Genomic DNA, 23767 nt, shown 5'->3' with positions numbered 1-23767 from the left:
CATTATGTCACAATGCCCAATTGCAGAGCCCTTGGGATTTCCAGTTTTAGTGGACAGACCAAATTAGGAGACTGGTAAATGCCCACATTAATATGTGTGCATGTAATGGGTTTGTTGGAACAAAGGAATATGCTGACAGGACAAAACAAGAACAGTATGATGACTGCAGGGAAACCAATCAACAATTTCTAAGAATGAAGAGTCATTAGAGGGAGAAAGAATACAAAAGGAGGGATTTCAAAGCAGCAACGAGTCCCCGAGGGAGAACTCAAGATCACCATGGACAGAGGGAACACCACCAGCCTGTATCACTGTGATAAAAGGCGCCTTGCTTGTTGCACTGCCTGCCGGGTGTGTAGCCCCTCCCCTCAACTCGCCTGCCATGACTTGATATTATTCTATAAAGAGAGGGAGTTCAATGGAGATCTTCCTGGAAGGGCTTCCCCGGGAAACAGCAGTACTCACGATTTAGGCGCAGTATTCCACGGGGCTCTGCCTCCACTACACCCATCCACTCGCCAACCAGATGGGCGTCAGCACAATGGTGGTTTGGTCTTGCTGGCTTGACCACAACTTGCTTCAAGAGGAACCCCACGTCCGAGTGGGCTCGGGTGGTATTTGTCCCTCCTGCCTCGACGCGTAGCCTTCCCTCCCTCAAGGCTGTAAGGCTATCTAGGCGTAATGTCATGCCTACTGCAGTGCCTCTGAGTAGGGCGCTTTATTCTTATGCCTCTTCTCCCTCTCTCTTATTTTTCCTCTTTTTTTTTTCAAAAGAAATAGACTTCTGGGGAGGAGAAGAATGTGAAGCTGCCTCCTTTCTCCCAGCCTCCTACAGGGGGCTCCAATGCCTCCCCTGCTCTGCCTCCTGCAGGGGGCTCAAATGCTTCCCCTGCTCTGCCTTCTACAGGGGGCTCAAATGCCTCCCCTGCTCTGCCTGCTGGTGCTGCACCAGCTGTGCTGCTCCTCCCGTGCAGGAGCCTCAGCACGTCTGGCGTGCTGCACACCAGCGTGCTCTCTCTCTGGCTCACCCCCCACGCTGGGTTCTGGTGGGGCTTTTAAATCTTCCCACGGTGGCCGGCATGGCTGCTGCAATTGGTCCAGCTTTTCCCCGCCCAGGAAACAGCTGATTAAACAGCGGATGTAATGCCGGCTCGCACGGCCATGGCTGTGGTTCCTGCTCCTTCTCTGGCTGCCCATCAGAAGGTAAGTTTTCCCTGCACGGGGGGGGGCTGTTTCTGGGGTTTGGGACCCACAGGGATTACCCTCTTCCCTTTGGGAGTCTGTGGGGGCACCTCGCTGCCACAATCACCCACCCCACTGGAGTCGGATAGACTTCGGCCCTCAACCTCGAGGCCACTGACATCTGACATTCAAGAGACAATCAAAGGGTGAAGCTCGTATACTGGCCAGACATATTTTCCCTCTGTGACAGCACTAGGACTGGCAGATATAGAATCAGAAGAGTTATTTTGTTTGCCTTGCCTGTGTTATTCTTATTTGCTATCACTGTGTATCAATAAATTTTGCCTATTATCGAATGAAGAAGTCATGGTCAGTATGATGGTTTGGGTCTGCCTGGAACAAGGTATCTAGGTCATAAATCCAGGTGCAACAGTTTGGGGCAGTGCAGTGTGCTCAAGGCACAATAAGTTTACTTCATAGATATGACCACAGACTATTCTTGTTACGAAGGGTTTACAGAAGCTCCAGTTTTCAAGCTAATACAGGCAGTCCTTGGACTTATAACACAATTGGTTCCTGAAAACCGTGTCTTAAGTCAAAACATTGTAACTCGGAACCAATTTTATCATAAGAAACAATGTTATAAATGTGGGATTGGTTCCTGAACCAAGGCCCGATACCCTCTTTTCACCAAAATGCCCCAGAATTTTGCACTTGATCAATTATAGATGAGTAATATACCTACATAAATGTATTTATATTGTATATAGCAATCATATTGATTTGGAAGGACTTCTTTGAGGTGACTTTGCTGGAGGGCTCTTGGTTGGACTGTTTGAAGGGTTCTTGGCTAGAGACTTCTCAGGAGTCTTGGCTGCAGGTTTTTCTGGAGTCTTGTCTGTTTTCTTAAAGAAAGTGTCCAAGGAAGTTTGAACAGATGTTCTCCAGGGAGATGAGTGATGCAGCAAACTTGATTGCTTGCATGGCGTCGCATCTGCTCAAGCATTGTAAAGTCGAAACTGATGTCATAAAGTTAAAACAGGGTGTCAATTTATAAACGTTGTAAGTGCAAAACGTAACTTGAAACGTAAGTTGAGGACTGCCTGTAATACTTCTATCCTATACCTGATTTTCTTAAGTCAATGCCTCTCTTTGATAAGAGAAAGATTAACATAATTTCCATGTGAAGGTAATTATAAAAGAAGACCTGTTCTGACATTTTCTGTCTGTTCACATATGACAGGTAACAGAGCTAGCCTTGCTAAGAATGGATAATGCCTACAAGATTCCCAACCTGCGATGCTGGGGCTGCGCTTGCAAGACAAACTTGCCATCAAACACAGCTTTCCGTGGATTTGGCTTCCCCCAGTCAGCTCTGGTTACAGAATCCTGGGTAACAAGTGTTGCAGAGAAAACTGGTTTGTCACCAGAAAAGGTAAGGAAGTAAGGGTTGCAGAAAACAACAGGATGCAGTTCAACAAGGAGAAATGCAAAGTGCTGCACCTAGGGAGGAAAAATGTCCAGCACACCTACAGCCTAGGGAATGACCTGCTGGGTGGCACAGAGGGGGAAAGGAACCTTGGAGTCCTAGTGGACTCCAAGATGAACATGAGCCGGCAGTGTGACGAAGCCATCAGAAAAGCCAATGGCACTTTATCGTGCATCAGCAGATGCATGACGAATAGGTCCAGGGAGGTGATACTTCCCCTCTATAGGGCGCTGGTCAGACCGCAGTTGGAGTACTGCGTGCAATTCTGGGCGCCACACTTCAAGAAGGATGCGGATAACCTGGAGAGGGTCCAGAGAAGGGCAGCTCGTATGGTCAAGGGCCTGCAGACCAAGCCCTACGAGGAGAGACTAGAGAAACTGGACCTTTTCAGCCTCCGCAAGAGAAGGTTGAGAGGCGACCTTGTGGCTGCCTTTAAGTTCATCACGGGGGCACAGAAGGGAATTGGTGAGTATTTATTCACCAAGGCGCCCCCGGGGGTTACAAGAAACAATGGCCACAAGCTGGCAGAGAGCAGATTTAGACTGGACATTAGGAAGAACTTCTTCACAGTTAGAGTGGCCAAGGTCTGGAACGGGCTCCCAAGGGAGGTGGTGCTCTCCCCTACCCTGGGGGTGGGTCTTCAAGAGGAGGTTAGATGAGTATCTAGCTGGGATCATCTAGACCCAGCACTCTTTCCTGCTTATGCAGGGGGTCGGACTCGATGATCTATTGAGGTCCCTTCCGACCCTAACATCTATGAATCTATGAATCTATAAGGGTTATTGGCAGGTTAATGAAAGATGGATTGTCTTTCCAAGATAGTTCCTTTGTACTATATAGTCTGTTTATTCAGTGGCAGACAATATCATAAAAGGTCCTTTGAGTTAACTGAATTGCTTGACCAAATCATTTGTTGACACTAAGTGTTGATGTTGGCATTTTTTTGTTTCTGAATTCCTGTTTTATTGAGATTGTCCATTGAAGTTACATGATATTCTGTTTGTTTCCACACTGGATGCAGAATACTTTAACTTTGAGACTAGCAAGCAATGTGCTTTGGATATGAATTTCTAATCTTTTTTGATAAAATTCTTAAATAGTTCTCAGTTAAGGACTAAGTCCTTGCAAGAATGAACAATATGGCCCCACAAATCATACTGAAGCTAACCTTTCATGCTTACTTTTGCACCACTAGCCCAAAACGCAGGTCAGTTTGTTTTATTGGGATCTCTGCTAATGTTCTTTTTTCAGGTAAGGGAGATAAACATGTATAAAGAAACTGAACAAACACCTTACAAACAAAAGTTGGATCCCCAGAACCTGATAAGGTGTTGGAATGAATGTATGGTGAAGTCTGCATACTACAGCAGACTAAAAGCTGTGGAAGAATTTAACAGACAAAATTACTGGAAGAAGAAAGGAATTGCCATAATTCCCATGAAGTATCCATTTGGACTTGGCTCACGTTATCTTAGTCAGGTCAGTTTCTTTAAGTTGCCTTTAAAAATACTTCCTCGTATAGTGAGCTGATGGCTTTGCCCTTGGAAAGTTTGATTTGGCTTATATCACAAAGAAACATATACATTTAGATCCCTTGTGGAAAACTGTTTTTTCATAACAACCATTTTATAGAGGCTGCACTGCTTCTCTTGGTATGTCTGTATGGCTCAGTACATTGCTGTATAGGGATACTAAGGGTAGCTCTGGGGATGTCTACACATGTAATTAATGCAACTGAATAGACTCCAGCATAATTTGTGCCAAAGTTTATTGCTCCCAGGTGCCGCATTTGCATGTGCGCCCAGGACTGCAGCGTGTTGGGCTGGGGCAGAAGCAGCCCTAGCTGACAGGGGGTCCCAGAGATTAGCTTTCCAGCCTGGGGCTGCTCCAACCCAGCTCAACATGCTACAGAAGGGCTGGCTGGGGCATGCGGGTGCTTCAGTGCAGGGATAACTGGCAGGCAGCCCCCACACTGAGGCACCCATCTGCCACAGCTAACCGCATCAGCATCTACATGTGCATTGCAGCACACTAAAGAAACACTGCCATAGGATAGTATTTGTGTTAAGCAGTACTATCCTGTGGTGGTGTGTATTAGTTTACTATGACCTAATAGCACTGCACCTGAAGAAGCTGACATTTTACTGTGCAGCTAATTAGTCAGCTTTGCAGTAAACATCTTGTGTAGACACACCCTCTTAACGAGCAAGCTCTGAACAGACTCTGAGGCCACATCTAGACGAGCATGGCCATGCAGTATCTGGCACTGCAGACAAGTCAGTGGTGCCACATGCTACACATTCAACTGTTCTGCATGGTTCAAGGGAGCAGTGCAGGGGTGGGGGGAATTAAACCCTGAGGTCAAAAAAACAACACGCAAAAAAAAAAAAGCAGAACAACACACGTGGGGGCAGCATGCACTGCTCAAAACCAGAGCCTGCCTGGCCGGAGCCATGCTCCAGCTGCTGACCAGGCTCCAAGCAGCAGGATCGCTGCTGCTGCTGCTGCTGCTGCAGCCCCAGGAGGCCCCTAGAATCCCAGGTTAGGCTGCTGGGGCCAGCCCAGTGCTGGGCCCAGCCTCTCCTACCACACCCGGGATAACCCGCCATGTGCCAGACGGTGCGTGGCACAGGCATTCCCCAGGGACAACTAGAAGCAGCACAAGGTGTCCCACTGCCAATTTGTACCCAGGGAACCAATAGTCCATGCTCATATGGACGCAGCCTGAGTGAGCAAGCTTAGGAACAAGAAGCAATATAGCTGCCTCAGTGTGGCACTCTTTCAAGGCTATTTAGAAGCAGGTCTGCAGAAGGCTTATCTTTCAGACATGTCGCTTTAGAGGTTATGGGTGGTAGACGCTGTGAAGAAAGGGTGGGGGAGCTATTATATCAGCATTAATAAGCTGTGTGGTTTGTTTAATATAGGGGAGATCTGATAGAGTATAATTTTATAACTGAAAAATAAATGTCTCTCATTCCACTAGCAATCTCTACTCTAGTTTCAAAGTCAGGGACTACTACACTCTGTGTTGCAGCTTCTGGTTGAGTTTTGAAGAAACCTTAATTTAGGACATGGCTGACATGGAGTAGCCCCCTCAGCCTGTCTAAATCATGGCTCCCTAAACAGTCCAAAGCTTGGAAATTTGCAGAAGTGTGTATAGATACCTTGGAACAAGAATCCATGGTTGAATCTCTTCCCACCATTCTTGGAGTCTGTTGGGCTGTAATGTTAGGGCCATTTTCCTTGTGTTACTAGTGTGATCAGATAAAGAACATCAAGAATTACTATCAGCTATTCTAAGTTTAATGTAAAGGCAGAGCCAATGCTGTAATTCAGGTTGACTATGATTCCAAAGCATGAAATCTCAGCAGATACCTATGTAACATCAGAATCCCCTTCAAGGTTGTATACTTTCTACTAACTTTCTTATGCGTTACTTCGTTATAAATACAGAGTCACTTTCCATTACGTTATAGGTAAGGAACAGCACTCTATAGTCTCTTCCTGGTTTTTCTTTTTAGGCTGCTGCTCTGGTTCATATCTACACTGATGGGTCAGTGCTTCTGACTCATGGTGGAATTGAAATGGGACAAGGCATCCATATCAAAATGATCCAGGTAATGGAACTCAAATATTAGCCCTTTGCATTGTGTGTAACACAGGCCAAGACTGAGGAGCTTTCCTTCTTGTGTAATTAGGCTAATAGCTGTCATGAGCAATTTTTTACCAACATAACCCCTTGCCAATGACACAAACAGGAGCAGAGAAAAAAAGCTGAGGCTAAAAGGCTTGCATCTGCATAGTCATGTAGCTGCTTCCTCAACCAGCTTCCAAGAGGGTCACAAGGAGAGCAGGGCGGGATGTGGGAGAGATCCCTTTAGGTTTGTCAGCATACAGGCCTGTCTTAAAAGACAGTTGATGCCCAGGGAAACATTCAGTCTAAATTAGAGGTGTCAAACATATCTGGCCCTTTGGGCTGGATCTGGAATGCACAGCCATGTCATCTTGGCCTATGGGGCTGGAAACTTGTTGGTAGAAGTGTTAGCTGCTGTGGTTCCTGGAGCTGTGGCAGCCATTGTTCCCTCCACAGCCAAATTTCTGGCCACGTGGGCAGCCCTGCAAACTAGATAACATAACTTTTTTGCCCTGGAACTGGCCGGCAGGGTTCTCCATAGAGCCAGATATTTGGTGGTGGGAATAGTGGCAGCAATGTTAATTACTGTGGCTTGGGAACTGCAGCAATTAATGCTGCCACTGATCATCCAGCCAACAAATTTTTAGCCCTGAGGGAAGCCCTATAGACTGGATACGCTGGCTCCACATGTTGGATCCAGCTTGCAGGCCATATCTTTTGACGCCCTTGGTCTAAATCAGGGGTAGGCAAAATATGGCCTGCAGGCCAAATTTGGCCTGCCAAGGGATTCTATCCAGTCTGTGGCAGAATCCCCACCCAGTGCAGGCATGGGGGCAGCCTGGTCCATGGCACTTGCAGCCAGTCCCACCTCCCATGGGCATGCAATTGGAGCGGGGTGGCACCGGACTTAGCTTCCCAACAGCCCCAGCAGCGGCAGCTCCTTCTAGCAGCTGCTGCCAGTGTAACTACCACCGCTGGACTCAGCACCCTGCCTGGGCACCCTGCACCCTGTACCAAAGGTGTCAGATGGAGAGGGTGGGTGGGTGGGCAGGTGGGGTCTTCATGAAGACTGGTCAGGATGCCCGCCAAGCAGGGAGCAGCCTCTGGGAGCAGGCCGGGCAGTGGGGGCAGGATCACAGGGTGGTGATAGTGCACGGCCAGGGCCCAGTGAAGAGCCGTGATCCAGTTCCGTGTTGTGGGGAGTAGATCAGGGCTCTGCCCTGGACTGTCATGATTTCCTGATCTCAGCCCCAGCCCTGCTTGCCCATCATGCTCCCAGATACCACTCCCCACCACCTGTGGCCCCATCTCATCTGCCCACCTGAGCATGCCATGTCCCCTACTGCCGCGCTTGTCTGCTCCATCCAGCATCCAGTGCTCTCTGCAGTGAATGTGGGACAGTTGGACCCGAGCTGGTTAGAATCAATTGCCACCCCCCCTTCCACCATGCCATCCTGGATCAGCACCCCTACCACCGCCCACTGCACTGGTCCTGGTCACCTGTCCCTCTCCCTCTGGCCTGCAACAGCTCACCAACAGTTCTCAAATGATTCTCTAGCCCAAATAATTGCCCACTTCTGGTCTAAATTAATGAGACAGACAGAAGGAGTATCATAATCATCCTTGTTTTACAGATGAAGAAGTGAGGCCCAGAGAGACAAACCCCCACATCCTCAAAGATTCTATTATATCAGTGGGTTGGAGGTGCATAAATATCTTTTGAATATCTGGAACTAACTAACTTGTCCAAGGTCATGCAGGGAGTTTGTGAGAGAGTCAGGAGCTGAAGTCAGATTTCCAGACCAGTGTCTTAACCACAAGTCCATCACCTTCTCTTTGTTGTATCTTTCAAGCACACCAATATGGGTAGATATTGGAAGAAGGAGGGTGAACCTAGGATGGTAACCTCTATAACCTCATTTTTCCTGGGCCTGGTGCTGGGGAGAGATGGGGAGTTGCTGTTGAGACGTTCACAAAAGTGTCTTTGAAACAGAATAAGGATGCATTCATCTTCACCCTAGGTTGCCAGCCGGGAGCTAAATATCCCCATGTCAAGTATTCACGTCTGTGAAACAAACACAACAACAATTCCTAATGCATGTGCTTCAGTAGGATCTGCTGGAACTGATGTCAATGGAATGGCAGTGAAGGTAAAGAGCATTCTCTTGTTTTCAACTGCCTTAAAACTTCCCCCATTCATCAGGGTATTTGCTGAAATTTAAACATGAGTAGTCTTGCTAAAATCACGCTTGAAATGACCTCTGTAGCATGACTTTTGGAGGGAGAGAATAAAAACCTGATCTGTTTGTTTGGTTTTTGGAACAAACCTTCCTGAGAAAGCTTAGGTATTCTGCTAATCCCTCACTCCATGTAATGAAAACCTATTAACCTGGATCTCACACTTACTGTTGTGCTGAGTCACACTGATTCCAGATCTTATTTTAAGATGTTAATCTATATAATTAAACTAACACTTCCTACTTTCTTCTTGGCCTTTCAAACTCTGTAAACTGCAGACCTGAATCTCTTTCCTATTTGTTTTAATGTATCCAATTGTATTCCTAGCCTGTGCTTTCAATTTAAAATACTATATACATATGCAAACAGCCTTCAGACTCACCATAAAAAACACTATTCTTGTCAAAGAAAAAAGAACTACAGGTATCTTAAATTCTGAAAAAAAACAAATCTTTTGCAAGCTTAAATGTATAGCCGCACTTGAAAAATAGCATTGGTTAAACGGCTCCAGGCTACATTGTGTATGCCACAGTGGTGGTGTTTACCAGGCAAGAATGAACCTACCCATACCTTTCCCAACTATCAGAGCTATGCTTCAGACCTGGAAGTACACTGTGGAGGATGCTTGGGAGAATCCTTTTGAGGCTGCCTTGGTCTCCAGGGGCCTTGAAAGCAGTAATTGGGAACTAGGCCTATGGTCAGCTGAGCAACCTCCTACAGGTATCATCAGTTCACCCAGTCCACTTGGCAGAAACGTGTGGGAGGTTGTTCTGAGTTTTTGAAGGTAACCCATCTCAACTGATGAAATTAATGTGATTTCTTATAAATATTAAAAATGTCTGGCCCCAAAAGATTGGCTTTAGGAAGAGCCTGAGTCTCTTCCTCTCTAAGAATCCAAATTTTTTTCCCCTCAGATTCATTCTGGAGGTGGTATGTTTGGGTGGCTGCAAGCAGTTAAGAGATGACAGAAGTCTTGGAAAAAGCTGATTGTTTGTGTTTAACAAGAAGACAGGTAGTGGTTTGAAGTTCAGTAGGGAATAATGACTTTCAACTGCAAATGAGTGCTCTTCACAATCCCAGCAGAAACGCCCTGTTGTCCAGTCCCTGGCCCCATGCAATAGGATTTGCATTCAGAGGCACTGTCTACTGTGAGTGCCATAATGGCCACAGGGAAATATAGCTAGAGTTCTACTAAATACCAACAAATATCTAATGATCTCTTTAGTACTATTTCACAAACTGTTCTCTTCACCAGAGCGCTTGTCAGACCCTCGTGAAACGCCTGCAGCCCATTATAAGCAAGAATCCAAAAGGCACCTGGAATGACTGGGTAAGTGTTGTATGGGGGTGAAAAATCCATCTGGAGTATAAATTAAATTTAATACGTTTGCATATGCATGACCATCCTGAGACGTGCATTTTATGAGTAGTTGCTATATTTCCTCTTTCCTCATTCATCATTCCATGCTGATCTTTAAGTCAAAAGCAGCTGCACAAAGCAAAGGAGCTCCTAGTGCTTGATCTCACTATACTCTTCAGAGTTTTGGTTCTTTTCCTTCTGCAAATGTGGCAGTTTCACAGATTTGGAGACAATACAACCTGCAACGTACAGCAAATATTGGCTTGTGCACAAAGGGAAGAGCCTGACCTACCTTAGCTTGCTCTCTGGCTCCAAACCATGCATTAAGTTCTTCAGGACTTACATAACTGGTGACTTTGTGCCAGCTCTCTTAGGTTAAAAACAGATGTCACCCAGTAAAATAGATCAAGCTGTGACAGGATATATCCCACCACAGCTGACTTGCTTTATAGGGTGAAATGCGTGTTGCCTGTTGTCCTGCATCAGGCAAGGGCCCATGTGGTACACAGGTAATGTGTTCCCCTTGCCTGGGGATTCTCCACGTTCCTCACTACCCTGTACCTCCTTGCCAGGACCCAGGTCCCACACCAACACGTGCTTCATGCAGAGGCATGAGTAAGCATGGAGGCACAGTGGTGCGGAACCCAGAGAACCACTGGCACCACATGCCTCCATGCTGGAACCCATGACTTTGCATGAAACACAGTGAGTTCTGACAAGAAGGCGCAGGGCAGTTTGGAGCTGTACAATTACCAGCACCTGGTGTTTCTATGCTGGGACCTGCACTGGGTCCCATGCTGACCCATGCTTCATGTGGAGGTATGGGTCAGCAAGGGTCCCAGCATTGAAGCGTGGGGCTCTGGGAATTCCCCAGGACCCACACTGATCCATGCTTCTATGTGAAGCACAAGGTCCCCACGTGGGGGCATGGGGTGCATGGAATTCCCCAGGTCCCATGCCTACGCACTGGAACCCATGCAGATTTTCTCTGCTTCGGAGATGCACTCCTGAACTTCCAGGCAGGACTTGGTAAGTATGGAACCCCGATCAAGCCCTTCAAAGCCCCAGAGCATTTGCCCAGGGCAGCTGGAGAGTGCAGGCTACCTGCACTTGCCCATCATAGAGCAAATTAACATTTGTCACAATAAAGTGGCACTACTGTATTTACTCCAGTCCAAAACAAGGTTTTTCCCTCATTTAACATGATTGGGGGGAAAAAAGTCCCTTGTCTTGGAATCAAGTACAAGGTGGCAAGGAGACAAGCAGCTGCCCTGGCCCCAGAACCAGGGCCTGGAGCTGCAGCTGTTGCCTGTCCACGCCTCTTGCTTTCTCTGCACCCCATGCACCTCCCCCCTGCAGCCTGAGGCCCCCGTCTCCCTCACTTCCACACACCACTGCTATGGGGCTGGGTTGGAGCCATTGGCTGTGCCCCAGGCTGGAGCAGGGATGAAGCCTATTGGCACCAGAGCAAGAGTAAATGGCAGGAAGAAAAGGAGGGGCAGGTGTAGTGCAGAGGCTGCAGGGAGGCAGAAGTGGCACAAGGGGGAGACAGGTGAGGTGGTGGCGGGAGACTGAAGCTGGCGGGGCAGAAGTGGTACAGGGGGAGACAGGTGAGGGGGCACAGGGGCCTGAGGCTCTGGGAGAGGCAGGCAAGGAGCAGAGGCTGCAAAGGAAGCAGGCACAAGGGAGAGTAAGTGGAGAGGGGGGGCAGAGGCAGGAGGCTATTTGCCTCCCCACCACCTCCATATTGCCTAACCCCTTACTGCCTGCCCTCTTACTGCTTCTGCCACTGCTTGTCCCCCTACCACAGCTTTCTCCACTGCAATGGTGATGGGGATGAATTATGATGCTCCTACAATACTTAGAGTCTGTACATGGAAAATTGTAACAAATTGCTACGTTTTCTGTGTATAGAATCTAATTATTGGGGGGTCATCTTAAATTTAGGGCCATCTTCAGTTATTGTCTGTATGCAGTATTTACCTGAATGGCATGGAATTTATCTAAAATCTGACTGGGTATATGTTAATGAAATGGGTTGATCATGAAGACTTCCTCTCTCCCAGCTAAGTGAAGGATTTATAATAAACTCAACAACTGTTTAACTAGGATCACCTTTCAGAGGTCATCAGTTACTGCTCTGGACAGTGAATTCCATTCCTTATAGAATCATATAAAATTAGGGTTGGAAGGGACCTCAGGAAGCCATCTAGTCCAACCCCCTGCTCAAAACAGGACCATCCCCATCTATATCATCTCAGCCACAGTTTTGTCTACCCGGGTCTTAAAAACTTCCAAGGTAACCTTAAGTCACCCGACCTCTCTGGGTAGCCTGTTCCAGTGCTTTGCTACCCTCCTTGTGAGAGTTTTTCCTAACATCTAACCCAAACTTCCCTTCATGCAACTCAAGACCATTCCTCCTTGTTCTGTTATCTGCCACCACTGAGAACAGTTTAGCCCTATCCCCTTTGGATAGGGCTAAACTGTTCTCAGTGGTGGCAGATAAGGTAGGTGAAGGCTGCTATTACATCTGCCCTTAGTCTTCTCTTCTCCAGACTAAATAAACCCAGTTCCTTCAGGCTCTTCTTAGAAGTCATGTACCCCAGCCTCCTAACCATTTTGTTGCCCTCCATTCGACTCTCTCCAATTAGTCCACAGTCTTTCTGTAGTGGGGAGCCCGAAACTGGACACGGTACTCCAGATGTAGCCTCACCAGTGCAGAATAGAGTGGAATAATTGCTTCCCTCAGTCTGCTGGCAACGCTCCTACTAATTCAGCCCAGTATGCATTAGCCTTCTTCACAACAAGGGCACACTGTTGACTTGTATCCAGCTTATTTTTCACTGTAATGCCCGGTCCTTTTCTGCAGCGCTGCTGTTTAGCCAGTCAGTCCCCAGTCTGGATTGTTCTGTCCTAACTACAAGACTTTGCACTTGTCCTTATTGAACCTCATGAGATTTCTTTTGGTCCAGTCCTCCAATTTTTGGAGGTCTCTCTGAATCCTAGCTCTTCCCACCACTGTATCTACTACTCTTCCCAGTTTGGTGACATGTGCAAACTTGCTGAGGGTACACTTCATCCTAACTTCCAAATCATTGATGAAGATATTGAACAAAACCGGCCCTAGGACCAATCCCTGGGGCGCTTCACTTGATACCAGCTGCCAACTAGATATCAAGCTATTGATTACTACCCTTTGAGCCCGACGATCTAGCCAGTTTTCTATCCACCTTACATTCATCCAACAGGTATTCCCTTAGCTTGCTTGCAAGAATGTTGTGGGAGACTATATCAAAAGCCTTGCTATACTCAAGGTATAGCACATCCACTGCTCTCCCCATATCCACAGAGCCAGTCATCTCATCACAAAAGGCAGTCAGGTTGGTCAGACATGATTTATGGTAATGGGTTTCAGTTTGTTTGTGTTACTATGGTCAAACACTTAGTCAGCAAAAACAAGGAATCTGGCCTTGCAAGTCTATCTCTATACAAGGTTTCCCAGAGTCTGATCTAATCCTTATACAGTGGAGGAAGATGAAAGCACTTATGACAAGACCTCTGTGTTTCTTACAGGAGGAAGAGGAAACTTCTTGACTTTTATCTTGTTTTCCCCTGATCCCAGCAGAATATTATAGTCCTAAAAATATCAAGTCTGAGTTTAGCCATACATGACACTTGCATTGCCCAAGTTTCAAATACATTCCCTAATGATTATTGTTAGAGTAGGACTGTCACACATGAAGTGTGTAAAATTGTTGATCAGAACAAAGCACTGTTTAAACCTGGAATAGAGCTTTAGAAACTCTGATCGCATTTGTCCTGCCTGAACAGCCTTCCTCACATAAGACAGTCCAGATGTTATTCTCTCTATTTTGATAGTGCATTCTCAGCTTTCTGTTGGACAGTTTGACTTTTAAATGCATATATGTGAATGCAAACTCCTTCTTATGGGATTCATTTACCCAAATGTCTTTTGTCTCTTTCAGGTTAAAGAAGCTTTTAAGCAAAGCATTAGTCTTTCAGCCACTGGGTACTTCAGGTAACGTATTTTTAGACCTCCCTAGGGTTATGGGTTTGGGAGATATGTCTCAATAAAACTGCAAGCATGAATTTAAGGAGTGGCTTTTAAGGATAATAACTCAAGCAGTGGAACCAGATGGACAGGACTTGACAGCAGCATTTTTTTATTGACAACTTGTATTTTTTTATTGACCCTCGGCAATGTAATTATAACTTTAAACTGGTCTTTTAGACATGGTTTCCTGGACAGCCTCTGTCAGAACCATTCTGGGATTTTGTTATGAACATTTCTGGATTGGAGTGTTTTGTTTGGCATATTGATTGCCTGACTATAATATGGACATGGTGACAGATCCCCAGGGGATGCAAATTAGCATAGCTCTGTTGACTTTCATGAAGCATTATTCTGGTAATTGCCCCATTACGAAGTTTCCACTTCAAGTGATTTCCAACTTGTTGGTCATTAAGTTTATTGTAGTAATTCAGATATTGACAGAACAACCTAAACTTCTGTGATTTATGTGGACTTTGTTGTTTCAACTAGAGGCTATGATGGAAATATGAACTGGGAGAAGGGAGAAGGACACCCATTTACATATTTTGTTTATGGAGCTGCTTGCTCAGAGGTTGCAATTGACTGTCTCACAGGAGATCACAAGGTAACCAGTACCTGTCACAACTCATGCATAGTGCAGAGGAGGTTCCACCAGTATTTCTTGTGTAGCCTTATTTTTCCACTGATATATAATCTGGGTTATACTGCATTAAACACAGGAAGGGTCTAAAAGAAGTAGCAATTACAGCTGAAGTCAATTGAAAACTGTATAACCTGCTTACAATCATACCTTTTCTGGATTTGTAAAAATACCATGTGTTCAAGTTTTATACTATAGCAGACACATGGCAGGCAGGATTTGTCTTTTATCTTTTAGTGACTGCAATCAGACAAGTGACATTGCAGCTCTGTATTTTATTTCCAGTCTCTTAACCATCTGACATGGTAAGGACTCAATCCTGCAAACACGTCCTACTCAACTTAGTGCTTGTTTCTGTGAGAATGGCTGGTGGTAGCTGTGAATACAGTGAACAGATTCCTTCAGTCTTCTGCACTGGCTAAGTCACACTTAAGCTAATGGATACTTTGAGTGCCTGTAGACATGTGGGGATGCTGCTCTGACATGCTGGAATTACAGTGCATTGGAGCAGACTCAATTAATCATTTCTGCTGGATCGTGTTAATTAGCGTGTTCCAGCAATCTCCGTGTCTCATGTATTCAGTGTTCCCACACTTCAAAATGGTGGCAGGGCGCTTTAACTAAAGTTTGTCGAGCAAGCTTTAGTTAAAGTGCCTTCACTACCATTTTGAAGTGTGAGGCTTTGGATACACGAGATGCTGTGGGCACTTTAATTAGAGTGGCTCTTGGAGCCATTCTACTTAAAGCATCCCCACCCCCAGAAAATGTATAAAGATGCCCTTTACCTCTGGAGAGACTGCCAGATAATAGCTCAGCATTGTGCATCCTGAGAGAGGTTTTATGAATGTGATTTGCCTCACTGGATGCTAATTCTAACCCTCAAAACCTCTTTGCCTGCCCACCCATGCCTTACTTTCTACACTACATATTTGTATTTTATTAATAGAACCTCAGAACTGACATTGTTATGGACATTGGATGCAGCATAAATCCAGCAGTGGATATAGGGCAGGTACGTGCTAGGAATGTCATGCTGTCCAGTTCATACTGGGCAAGTGATGGTTGTCTTTCTTGGGCAGGGTGTCCTGGTCATCCAGGCAGAATTAAATTCTCTACAATGTCACCCGCATTGTAGATCATCTCATCGGGCAGAGAAGAGAGGGAAAAGAATTTTGGCCCTCTGACTTCAGGGAGGCCAGGATAGCACCCATAGTCCCTAGTGGCATGCTGCAGTGCCTCCCACTTGCACCTCTCTCACCATTGCTGGCCTGGTTTCAAGCCCTACGTTGGTCTGCAGTGTCCAGGCTCCCCTGTATATTATGACTCTGATCAGCATCTACTCATCTGCTAGGCATAGACTGTGAAGGTAAAGAGAGAGAAAACAGCTTTCTCCTTCGCAGTAACCCCAGCAGCCCCAAGTTGGGGAGGGGGTGGGAAGTGAGGGGCTGGAAATGAGTGATCAAATAGGAAGAAGAATGTGCTCCAGAAACCTAGAGAAGAGCTAACTCTTGTCAAGGCTGTATCCATCTTCCAGTGTATAAAAAGATAAACTTTGTCATTTCTTGTTCCAAGATTGAAGGAGCCTTTGTTCAGGGCATTGGACTTTATACACTGGAGGAATTAAACTATTCTCCCAAAGGAGTCCTTCACACTCGGGGACCAGATCATTATAAAATCCCGGCAGTCTGTGACATCCCAGAACAGTTCAGTGTTTCCCTGCTGTCACCTTCACAAAATCCCCATGCAATCTATGCATCCAAGGTAAGCAAGCCAGACCCTGGGGCATTATGCGCATGTGTCCCAGATATAATGATTTACACTAAATGAGCACATCTACATGTGCATTAAGGCACTTTTCTTAATGTGCATTAAATTTAGTACCTCCAATGCACAGTAATAAATATGCACAATTTAAGTGACACTTAATGCACAGTAGCCTATTTTAGTGCACATTAATGTAATCACACATTTTTACGTGATTCTGTAACGCACAGTAAAATAGGCTACTGTGCATGAAAGTGCACATGTAGATATGCTAAATGAATATCCGCTTGTACCAGCTAAGGATCTGACCCATTTTATGACCTATACATTAGCTATAATACAATGCAAGATGCAGGGGATATTGCTCACTTAAAGCATGATGCTAACTGCTCTTTAGGTTGCTTAGATGTCAGGCTATTTAGTATTGAAGAATATAAAAAGACATTTTAGAATACAATGGTGATAATATGTTATTTTTAAATTAGAAAGTAGTGTTAGAATCAGTAGTTCCTTTTAGAACTATTTTTAGACATTCCTGAAGAATTTTCAGAGGGATTTTCACTTGAAGAAAATTGCAGTTCTGATGCACAGAACAGTGGCTATCATCACGCTTCAAAGTGTGCATAAAAACCTTGTTTATCTTATTCTTTGATGTTCACATGCAGGGTTTCAGCCTGGGCTCAAACCTGCTCTATGAATGGCTGCATGTTATCATTGATGGTTTGCTTCACTTCTATCTGCATTTTTTAACCAAATGTTACTCTTTTAAGTTTGAAATCTTGTACTGAAGAGAAGTCAAAGGAGTCCTAATAACTGTAGCTAGCATTTGAAACCAGCCTGCTTAGATCCCTTAGGCAATCAGAAAACATAATGTGGCCTAATCCTGCTTCTGTTGAATCAATGGAAAATGCTCATTGACTTCCACGGAACAAGATCGGGCCTCATTTTACTCAGTAATTTTTTAAGGCTTTCATTTAGCCCCCCAGTATTGAGAACACATTTCCTCCTTTAATGTGTTCATAAAGAATATCTATGTGACCCCCTGTGTTCTCTGTCAGGGTGTAGGTGAGGCAGGGTTGTTCCTGGGATGCTCTGTATTCTTCGCTCTAAGGGATGCAGTGGCCACTGCACGAAAGGAGAGAGGATTACCAGGGGCCTTCACGCTGAACAGCCCCCTGACGCCTGAGCGGATTCGAATGGCCTGTGCTGATGACTTTACCCAGATGGTAATGGGGCTTTACTTTTTGAGAGTTTCTGTTAAGCTGCTGCCTGTTCCTTTTGGCATCTTGGGCCCATAGTTTTTATAGTTCACCAGGACATAATTGAAGTGCAATAAAAACATTCTGCTTGTTTTTTTAATGATTCTTAAATTTAAATTTTTAAATAATTTAAAATGCCTATCAGCAGGTCTAGCCCATGCAAGCCATTCCAGCCTGTGGCATTAAGGATTTTCATTTTAATTATTCAGATTACACATCAGTTCATGACCTGTCCTGTGCTGCCCCTCGTACAACCTGCTCCCACTCGTTTCTTCCCACACACCTGTGTTTTATGCCTTCTGCACCTACACTAGCCTCTCTTTTTCTGTACACCGAGGACTTACTCCAGCACCAGTGAGGTTGCTGTGTACACCTGAGCAGCTATTGAAACATGGGTGGACCAAATTGTCTGTATTTTGTGTGAACTAGAAAACCTGAGATCCCACTCACAGAGTTTTTGCCTTGTATTTGTAGGCTTGCGTGGGGTATAGAAATGGTGGTGAGTCAGCCCCCGTACCTGCAGCTCTGTGAAATTCAACTTGCATCTTGGAGCTTGGGCAGGGGGTAGGGGCATTAGTGCAGGAACCATGTTCCTTGACACGATATATTGGACCCCCTCCCTGCTGCCCCCTTCATCCCTATCATCTACCTGCTTATCAGCACAGCACTGATAGGTTTGCAAACCTCCTGTAGACCACCCTGACCAGTAAAATACATAGAGGCATTTGATGCCTAATCCATGTAAATTCAGCAGGGGCTAACTATGAGAGGTGCAATGATATGTTGAAGGTACTGGTTAGAAATGGTTGTAACAAGCTCTTTCTAACTGCACGTCATTAACAGAATCACTTATATGACTTCTTGTTCATTTTGTTAGACTGCGAAAGATCAGCCTGATTCCTTCAGTCCTTGGGCCATCTCCATATGAAGACAATTCAAATCTCATGCCGAGCTTGAATGAAATATGATGATAGTTTTTTGATCAGATGTAGTCCTCTACCTTAGTAATCAACACATGTTTTAACTAAAAATGCATAGTGCTGTATCCAAATAAGAAGCTGGCCATCCCCTCCGCTTTAATGCATTCTTCCTCCTGATGGTTCTTAATGCGTTTAGCTGTACTGCTGCATACTGCATGACTACAGTTTATTCCTAGAAACACACGTAAGTAGTCAAAAGAGGTTTACTCGATAATCACTACTCATCTTTACCCGGGGAGATCTGCTGAAACGTACCTGCAGGAGAGAAGGGGTGTGTTAATGTAGTATTGGATATTAATTTAATTTTACTCACCTAATGCAACATTTGAAAGCTTCAAATAAGTGCTAATTTACACTTTTACCTTGCAATGAAAGATCTGCATAGACCCTGATATCCATGGGGGCCCACTACAGGATTCTTCTGATCACAAACTTGAGACAAAAAGATGTAGTTTCTTGCAGAAAAACTGCTGTGGATACTGTTGATACTAACCCTTGGGTACTTGAAAGTCAAAGGATGTAACTGCCTTTTGTTTCACCCATGCAGATCCACTTCAGTCACTAGGGCTGATTTACAGGAATGAGAAAAAAAATTGGCCTAAAAAGTCTCTAGGATGACTATGCTCTTATTTCTCTTGGAGACTTTTATGTTCTTGTGTTATTTCCCAAAGTCTTCTTGGCCCAGTGTAAAAACTTAATTGATTTCATTGAGCTTTGGGTCAGGTCCTTGATGAGGTGGTCTCCGAAAGTGGTACTGAAGAGTGCCATTGCATACTATACCTAGGAGTATATTGGATATTTGGTGATTCGAATCACTGTCCTGAATTGATTCGGCTGAATCTGATTCAGAGATTCAGCGGCTGCCAAATCTCTGAATCGCCTAGGCTCATCCCCCACCCACCCTCCCAGCCCAGCAATGGCTGTCCTGCCTGCCTCAGCTCCCGGCACTTTGATAAAAAAAAAACCTTGATTCACCAAGTGCTGCTGGGCAGGGGGCGATTCCCCGCTGCCCCATGCTGCATTGGGGGGCTCTGCCATGAGCCTCCCAACCCCCCACGCTGACCCACCCACCCCAGCTCCAGCCCTTTAAGAAACCCCCACCCCCCAAAAAACTCTGGACTCACCCATTCCTGCCCGGCGGGGGGTGATCCCCACTGCTCCCTGCTGCCCCGCACCATGCGGGGGGGTCTTCCACAAGCCCCCCCCGAAGCCCCAAGGCCACTGCAGGACCTGGTGAGTCCTGGGGGGGGGGGGGGGTCAGGTTTTTTTTTCTTAATGGGATGGATCTGGGGAGGCGGAGCAGCCATGGTGGGGCCTGGGGGAGCAGGCAGGGGTCAGGGGGCTTGTTGCAGAGCAATTGGGGGCTTTTTTTTAAAGCACTGGAAGCTAGAGTGGGAGAGACAGCCATGTGAGGGCTGGGGGAGCAGGCGGGGGTCAGGGAGGGCTGGGGGAGCAGGCAGGGGCTGGGACTGGCAGGGGTCCCCCCATGGTCCTGCCCCCCCTCCCCCGCCCCTTACTTACCAGCTCCAAGTCTGGCTCCAGCTCCGTGCTGCAGCAAGCGGGGACTGTCTGAATCACCAAAGCTCTCTGAATCTTTTCCAAAGATTCAGATAGCTTCATATTGATTCAGACCTTTTTATTGGTCCCCTGATTTGATTTGGATTTGGAGATTCGGCCACTAAACCTCTCCCAAATCAAATCAGCACACAAAGCTTCGCATAGCCCTATTAGATACATGTAAGTGGGTTACTTAGTCTGTTGGCTCCTGCAGGCTGGCTTTGCTTCCTGAGGAGCTCTGCAGCAAGTACTCCCAAATAAAAGCACAGTCTTTGAACAGAAGACAAACAAATCAACAAACAAGACCCCTCAGCCCTTTCCCAGGCACAAGGAGGGGACTTTGGCTCTAGCCCCACCAGAGCTAGGGCCCTCCCTAGTAGCAAGCTTGTTCAGCTCACGGCTTGTCTCCTGCTTGAAAACTGCTCTTTCAGACAGTTTTCTCTCTTCCTTGGGTTTTTAAGCTCCCTCATTAGCTAAATGTTCTATAGTCGGGGTTCCTCAACAGGGCTACCTGACCCTTCTAAAAGGGCCAGAAGAGAAGTGGTTTTTAGTCTTTAATTGCAGGTATATCTTTTTCTAACAAGCAGATTCACATAATAGTAGAGCACAAGGATTAGCATTTTGGTTTTCTAATACTGCATAGGATACAGTAGGGGTAAAACAATGCCCAAATCTAAAAACAGTTTGAAGAGTTTAAAAGAGAAAAAAGTATTACTGTGCCTTGATGCATCAGAGGCTAATTAAGATAAATTTTCATTATGCCTGAGATGTAAGAAAAGACCAGCAAACAATCCAGCCTGTAACAAAGTTCATTTATATTTAGTATTGAGAGGACCCAAATGACAAAATCCCCTCCAGATTTTTACCCCAATCTCAAAGTTGAATGCATTGGCTTCACCTCTCCTAAGACTGTGAAACTGAGATTCCAATTCTGAACACTCCTGAAGCATGTTGGAATTAAAGTTTTGGCGTCTTTTTTGGGATTTACCCCTAACATATAGTTTACTGTATTTTGCAGGTGAATCATAGTTGTCTTGATATTTTTTGGCAATTATTTGGGCAGCAATGAAAGCAAGCAACAGGGTAATTTTTAAAGTTTGGTATGTGGCTTCAGTGCCCCAGTATGCTAATGACTTCTCAGCCAAGGGGCAATGATAACAGGAGACTACCTCCAACTACTCTGTGAATTTGCTGCACACTGTTCTGTCCTAACCTTTCAACGAGTCAAATTGCCCTGAACTACCATTTGTAGTTAAAGTAAATGACTCGGGGTGGTTTGTTCACACACCTATTGCATTATTGTTTCTTCTCTAGTTGTCCCCAAACCAATTGTCAGATACTATATCTGTGACTAAAGCATGGCTATAAGCCAATCATTTCTGCACTTGCAATTAAAATAAGATTTCTCTATTTTTGTTTTTTGCATGCATGCATTACTGTTTCTCTACATTGTATGCATGGTTTCTGTATACATTCTGGATGGGCATCTTACTTCCTTTACTGCACGGTGGTATTATTTCTTCACTTCCATATATCATAAGGAATTTAGTTAATCACATTATCCATGAATGTATTTTCCCACATTCATCTTCTGTCTGCTTTGGTCTTAGTTCATTCCACAGGCTTTGCAGGGAGAAACCCACCAATGATCTTCATTCCAGGAAGTACATGAAGGTACCTGACAAATCCCAGGAAGTAGTGGAGACGGGAAGGGGTGTGGTGAAAGCAGGTGATAGAAACTCTGTGTTTATGTCTCCTGAGTAGCCTCATCTTAGCAGGACTGCTGTGGAGATCCTGGGCAGTTTAAATCTTGAGTTGTTCTAGCACAATCCATCTGGGAAGAAATTAGGATACCTCTGTTTGGCCTGTCTGGGCATGGAGTCTCCACTGGAACTGATGTCACTGCCAGTGCCAGTGCAGGGATAAACTGTTTGTACCTGCCAAGGTGTTGGGGTATCAAACTGTATTATCCTTCATCAATTATAGGATCAGCTTGTCTGGTTTTTAGTATTTGTCATTCTTAATAAAGGTTATGTCCTGTTTTATTACAAATGTACACTGTGTTTGGTGCCTGACTATTTAAAAATCTGCATGAGTAACAGGGAGCCTAGGGCTCCTGTTACTTTAGGGGAGAAACAACAGCAGAGAGCCTCAGGTGGGGAAGTCTGCTCATTAGGAGTTATGGAAGAGCAGCTCCCCAGGGATTTATAGGCTATGAGTGCCTTTAGCAGGGCTGGCTGCTCTGCAATAGTGTAACAGGGTAGAGCCCTGCATAGGAGAAAGGTAGTGTTACGCAGCCAGGCAGCAGCAGTAAGCTGCCCTAGAATTAAGCCAACAAGCCTAAGTAGAAAACACCTCAGAGTAGCTAGGGGAGCCACATTACCAAAAAGGGACAGGGTCTATGAGGCACATAAACCCAGGGCCTGATTCAGGATGGTCAGTTTAGACCTGGAGGCTGAAGGGGGAAGATCTTTGTAGAGAGTTGGCTGCAGCTAAGTGACTGAGATCCAGCTATGCCTGAGAACAGCAAGTAAGGAGCTGGGAGGTGGCAGGGGACTAGAACCAAGGATAAACAGGGGGTTTTGGTGTCAAGCCAGTAAGCTAAGAGTTTAGTTATAGCCAGAGTGTTTATGTCTTTTAAGTTTTAACTGGCAGTTTGGGTTGGGACTGTCAGGGATGAGAGAAGGTCCCAGTAGTGTCAGAGACACATAGTGATACTTGTGTTCACATTAACTATTCATTGCATAAAATACAGAGTCCTGGGCATGTTCTTCCGTCAGTGTGTGTTTGTGGGGGAGGATGGGTAGAGAGTGAGGCATGAGCCAGCAACTGGCTGCCCAAAACAACCAAGGCATAGATCTTTCTGGATAGGCCCAGAAGCACACATTTAGGCACCCAGGGACTTCTCAAATTTTAGGCAAAGGTATCTATAGTGGCAGCTGGACAACACTGAGCCTTTTTGTAGACTTAACTCCTTAACCCCTGGCAAATGGTAAATGTTGCTTAAGACATGATTAACTGATCAGGTGATTGCGACTCCCAAGTGTGGGGATGCATTGGAGCCTGTGACTCTGATGTGCCTACAGCTGGAAGTGGCTGCTCTTCCCCAGAGGCTGGGACCACAGGCCAACTGATCTGTGCTCCCAGCCTCCAATATGCTCAAGGCTGGGAGCAGGACTCATTTGCTGTTGCTAGCAATTTTTTTTTCCCACATTGCTCGCAACAGCTTTATTCAGAATGGAGGCAACTTCGGGCGAGCTCTCTCACCATAAGAGATGAGGAGCAGCCATGAACAATAGTTTTCTTCCATATTTATACACTTTGGTTTATACTCATTAACATTTACCCTGCCTTGTTCCACCTTCAGTTCCACCCATTTCTCCTTCCATCTCAAGCTCCGCCTCTGTTTACTGTTTGCATCATTAACATGGAATTGTCTATGCATTTCATTCATTTACATGTCTTTTTGCTATGAGCGCATGTCTAAGACCTTGACTCCTTTTCTTCCGTCAATAAGCAGACTTTGAACAAAACCTGGAAGCTTCTGGAGGCTTCTTCACCAATCACCATTTACCTTTTTGCATATGTT

At 45.6% G+C, this 23767-nt stretch overlaps 1 protein-coding gene across 4 annotated transcripts in view; it reads left to right on the top strand.

Annotated features, from left to right (window-relative positions):
- The window catches only part of LOC102558050 (aldehyde oxidase), an 82568-nt gene extending 60334 nt beyond the window's left edge, over positions 1 to 22234 (top strand). For 2 of the 4 annotated variants that reach the window (XM_019492224.2, XM_019492225.2), the window contains exons 25-34: positions 2426 to 2617; positions 3923 to 4150; positions 6193 to 6288; positions 8327 to 8455; positions 9799 to 9873; positions 13890 to 13942; positions 14468 to 14582; positions 15565 to 15630; positions 16191 to 16379; positions 17441 to 22234. In XM_019492224.2, the coding sequence (XP_019347769.1) occupies positions 2426 to 2617; positions 3923 to 4150; positions 6193 to 6288; positions 8327 to 8455; positions 9799 to 9873; positions 13890 to 13942; positions 14468 to 14582; positions 15565 to 15630; positions 16191 to 16379; positions 17441 to 17680 (1383 nt within the window). In that variant the 3' untranslated portion in view covers positions 17681 to 22234. The remainder of the gene's footprint in view (positions 1 to 2425; positions 2618 to 3922; positions 4151 to 6192; positions 6289 to 8326; positions 8456 to 9798; positions 9874 to 13889; positions 13943 to 14467; positions 14583 to 15564; positions 15631 to 16190; positions 16380 to 17440) is intronic. The other 2 variants (XR_009462073.1, XM_014594315.3) reach the window with 2 other exon arrangements.
- Positions 22235 to 23767: the final 1533 nt, after the last annotated feature.

Source organism: Alligator mississippiensis, chromosome 4 (genome assembly GCF_030867095.1).
Source record: "Alligator mississippiensis isolate rAllMis1 chromosome 4, rAllMis1, whole genome shotgun sequence".
Taxonomy (NCBI): Eukaryota; Metazoa; Chordata; order Crocodylia; family Alligatoridae; genus Alligator; species Alligator mississippiensis.
This window is presented reverse-complemented; position numbering and strand designations above follow the sequence as displayed.